The sequence below is a fragment of the Camellia sinensis genome, chromosome 1, assembly GCF_055761805.1.
Source record: "Camellia sinensis isolate YWXY chromosome 1, ASM5576180v1, whole genome shotgun sequence".
NCBI lineage: Eukaryota > Viridiplantae > Streptophyta > Magnoliopsida > Ericales > Theaceae > Camellia > Camellia sinensis.
In genome coordinates, this window is record NC_138961.1 from 33855380 (window position 1) to 33860203 (window position 4824).

Genomic DNA, 4824 nt, shown 5'->3' on the forward strand with positions numbered 1-4824 from the left:
CGTACACTTCACTTCTGAACACACAGCTACTTCATTTTATTTGCATGCAGCTTATTTCACTTCATCGGCACACAGCCCATTTCATTCCATTGGCACGTAGCCCAGTTCATTTCATTGGCACGCAGCCCATTTCATTTCATCGGCACACAACCCATTTCATCTCATTGGCACACAGCCCATTCATTTCATTATTGACACATGCATTCATTCTGAATGCAGGTTGGTTCTCGCAGTGTACGGGGATATGGTTCCACCGCCGCGCGGGACTGGTACGCTGAGCTCCCGGAGGGTGTCCGAGATTTAGTAGACTTGGCAGGGTTCGGGGCCTTCTGCGTTGGGTTGTCACGTTGTTCTGCCAGGAGGACTCTGATGGCAGCATTGGTAGAGAGATGGTGGGACACTACCAACTCCTTTCATTTCTCTGCTACGGGGACATGACTATGACCCCTCTAGACTTCGCTGTGTTGACCGGCCTGGACATAGGGGTTGGCCCATCCCCTATGATGAGGATATGGGCGAGAGGGAGGCCGCTTGGATGTATCTATTGGGGGCTCGCCCGCCTGTTGACAGGGTTTCTGGGAGAGTCTGATACACTTGGTTCTCTTCCCACTTCCGGCGGGCGGAGATGGTGCCCAAGACTCCTGAGGAGACGGAGCAGTACGCCCGTGGTTTCCTTATGTTCCTCTTCGGGACTACCCTGTTCGCCGATAGAGGGAACACAGTCGGGCTATACCTGCTGAGCGCTCTGGTTGACCTATCACAGGTCAGTCGATATGACTGGGGTGGCGCCGGCCTGGCTACCCTTTACTTTTATATGAGCGCGACCTCCCGCGGGCGGGGAGATTTACTTGGCGGCTACTGGAGAGCCTGGGAGGTACTTTTCTGTCCCCTTGATTTACATTTCTGCTCTTCATTACTTGTACATTGCACTCACAGCGCGCTTTTACAGTCTGTATTTTGCTCTCAGCACTTTGTACTTACATTCTGCACTGCTTTTCTCAGCTATGGGTCTATGTATACTTCCCAGCATTAGCCCCAGAGTTGGAGGTGGCAGGGCCCCCCATGACCCCATATTCACTAGTGTTCGAGGGCCCGCACCGGCCGAGACCCCGAGAGACCCTCATTTACTTGCGACAGTATTTTGACACTGTTGGGCAGTCGGAGGTACTTCAGAACTTTCAGTTCCTTTCATTTTCATCTTTGATTTGCTCTGTATATTCCCGATTTCTGATTGGTTTATGCATTTATCATCCGCAGATCTCATGGCAGCCTTGGGCGGCCCTGGTGATGGTCTCCGACTTCAGTATACCGGAGGGTCGGACACCTCCCAGTATAGGGTCCTGCTCGAAGGGCCGGTTGGCAGGGCATGGTTTCTGGGGGAACGCTTTCTGCGTCAGGTATGGGGGTATCTTTCTCAGGATCCTCCCGCAGTACCCCCAGTCAGTATGCGGACTGCTGACAGGCTCTCTTTCTCGGAGGTAGTCGGCGCTATGCTGGGTAGTGATGCTTTATTATATCTCGAGGAGGGGGATTATGGCACTTACCGTCATACATATTTGATGCCTCCATTGACGGGAGCTCGTACCCCGATGACGAGGCCTGCTGGTATGTCATCCTCGGGCCAGGCCCGGGCTCGGGCTGCAGACGCCCCTCCCACCAGCGGGGCTGGTGCATCTAGAGGTGGGGGTAGACCGGTTCCTCCGGTTCCGTCGACTTATCCTCATCCTGGATGGCCAGATATGCCGACTGAGTTGATGGCGTGGCAGTATGGGGCTATCTCTCCGACGCCGATCCCGCTAGAGCCTCCGATGCCCAGTGATCGATACGCCATTGATCCTGACTCACCACTGGTATGCTCCACTGTTTTTTATTCATCATTCAGATGTTTAGACATTCTTTTGTTCACTGATGATTATGAGCTCATATTTGCAGCCACCGCGAGGGTACATGGAGGAGGTGGTTGGACTGGTGGCCACACTCGAGGGCATGGTCCTGCGGAGGGAGGCACAGTTGTCTATCGCGGGCATTCAGGTACCTTTCAGTTTTCTGGCATTTATCATACTTCTGATGACATGCTGATTTCTACTGCATCGATAGACTACTTGTGTAGAGCACATCTGACACACACCCCACTTGTACACTGTATTTACATGCACCCACTTCATGTAGCCTTTGCTTGTATCTGCATCTGATGTATATATTTGGACTGATGTATTTGAATTGAATTCTTTGTTTTCAGATGCCTTCATGGTCCGGTCAGCCGCAGGCCAGGCCACCTGGGCCTCCTTGGGGAGCTGGGCCATCTGGGCCATTTCACGGAGTTGGGTCATCCGGGCCTTTTCAGGGGGCTGGGCCATCCCGGCCTTTCCGAGGAGCCGGGCCATCTAGGCCTTTTCGAGGAGCTCGAGGAGGGCCTGTCCGCAGACGCAGGGCTCACGTTGTAGAGGCGGAGCCTGATGATGAGGAGGATGAGGAGGATGATGAGGAGGAGGAGGAGGCTACCGACCGTCAGTCAGAGACATCTGCTGAGGAGGGGGGCTCCGGTCTTGGTTCGGGGAATAGAGGCGAGGCTGAGGGGGATCCTGAGGATGACAGCTCCGACCCAGATGATGATGATGGTGCAGAGGTTGTCCCGCAGAAGAGGATGAGGAGTGCTTCTCATTCCCGCTCCCGAGGACATTGATGCTGCTGTTTCCTGCTTTATTTTTCTTTTTACTAGTAGTTTGTAGCACTTTGCACATTGTTAGGCAGTTTTATTTTTTGTAAAACTTGTACCTTTGTTTGTTGTAAAGCATGATGGAATGAAACAGCTTTTGAAAAGGAGTTTGTATTTTAAACTTTAGCATCGTATCGCATCATTTTATTTTGCACAAAAATGAAATTGAATGGGAATGCGCATTGTGTAATCACCAAGTCAGGTAGTGAACCGACGCAACAAACTAAGCAACTCAACTTACTAAGATATAACAGAACCTTAGGAAGCTTACAACTCAATAAACAAAATGCAATAACGTTGACAACGCAAATAAACAAGACTTAAACAAAGATTGCTTAAACAGAGCGCAATGACTCAAAAACACGAAACACGTCCGCTCAACAAACAACTCGATAAGCAAAACAACAACTCGATAATCAAAACAACAACAACAGAGTGTACTTCGGACGATCTGGGCACCGGAACGCATCCGAAACAGAGGGAAATAAAGGCCTTTGACTCTCCCGTTGCATGGAGATGCTTGAAACTTTCCCTCGAAGGGTAAAACAGGGCCAAGGGGATACACTGCAGCATTGCCGGCCACCTTTGGGAGCCGGCCGACCAATTTTGTGGAGAGAGGGAGCCGGCCGGCCAGTTTTGTAAAAAGTAAATGGCCGGCCAGCCAGAAAAGGTGGCCGGCCGGCCACTTATTCCTGCAGCCACCTGGTTTTTGACACGTGTCCCTGTGAATAGTGTTTTTCCCTCTATAAAAGCCTCAACTTCGGGAACATTCATTTCATCTTAGTTTTACACAAAGATGGAGGCGTTTCTCGCAGAAAATCTCAGATCTTGGATCTCTTCTCTAGATGGCTCGGAAAAGCTGAACTTCCGGGGTTTCGGCTTGAATGCACTATTCACGCTGAGCCGTACTCCACTACAGCTCCCTTTTCTCCATGCCGCGGCAAGGTTCTGGAACCCAGTGACGCACGTTTTTAGCTTCGGCGGCCAAGAGGTATGTCCCACTTTCAAAGATTTTCAGGTTTTGATGGAGTCTGAATGCTCTGAAGTGATCTTGCCCCAGCTCCGTTTTGGCCATGCTCAGGCTTTAGGGCGGATGTGTGGGCTCACGGCGCATGACGCTCGATCTCTGATCTGCAGTGGGGAACTGGACATCCTCGGCTTGATCCATTGTTTTTCCGACGCCGGTGACCGCAGCAACCATTATTGGCAGGGTTTCCGGCAACATGCCCTCTGCTTGTGTTTGTTGTCTCACTTTCTGCTTTCCTCGGGCTTCGGCGGAGCTAGCATTCGCCTGATTGAAGTTGCCCAAGGCTTGAGAGAAGGAAAGAGTTGTATTGCCATGACCTTGGCTGAGACACTGATGGGCTTAGATTCTGTCTATCGCTGGGAGGCGACTAGGTTTGCTGGGAGTCCACTGCTGCTGCAGGTAATGTTTCCCACCCGACCTTACATATATATTTACTCACATCACTCGGCCCTCAGGCTCGTTTTTCTCACAAAACCCTTGTCTTACTTTTCCCTCATCGTACATATCTCTGTTCTTTATTATCTCATTTTCCATCCCTCCCCCAGGTATGGTTAATGGACAAGTTGCAGGTTGTGGACTCTTGCCCGGCCTATTCAGCTCGAGGCTCTTTCGACAGCGCCTAGTCAATGCTCTTGACGAAAGGTGGTGATTCGATTGGATGTGCAATTTGTCCGCAGACGACATTGCTTGGCGTTGTCCTTGGCTCAACCTCCCGGCAATGAGCTATAGTATGTCCCGGCTGATTGGGATCCAATTGATTGGTCTAACCCACTACGTGTTCTATTTTCCATTCCGGTTCCTGCGTCAGTTTGGTCATGATCAGACCCGCCCACCGGAGGGGATTGAGTACCTAGCCGCTTTCCCGATCCGGGGTGCACAGCTTGCCCGATATGCCACAGCATGGAGGACTAGAGAGCTCCTGGCCCCTGCTTCCACTTTCAGTTGCACTTTGTCCGATGAATGCTTGGATTGGCTCAACGAGGAGGCACAGGTTGGGCCTAGTTTGGCATCAGATGCTTTGTCCAGCTCCGGGAGGGGACGTAGAGATACTTGATTCAACTATGCCCCAAATTTATTGCTT

The 4824-nt window shown here is 51.3% G+C and overlaps 1 protein-coding gene across 1 annotated transcript; it reads left to right on the top strand.

Annotated features, from left to right (window-relative positions):
- The first annotated feature begins 1263 nt into the window (after positions 1-1263).
- LOC145789629 (uncharacterized) lies at positions 1264-2820 on the top strand. The gene is made up of 3 exons (XM_082866715.1): positions 1264-1850; positions 1933-2031; positions 2240-2820. Exons 1-3 carry the CDS (start codon positions 1446-1448, stop codon positions 2681-2683), a joined length of 948 nt encoding a protein of 315 aa, XP_082722841.1. The 5' UTR covers positions 1264-1445; the 3' UTR covers positions 2684-2820.
- Positions 2821-4824: the final 2004 nt, after the last annotated feature.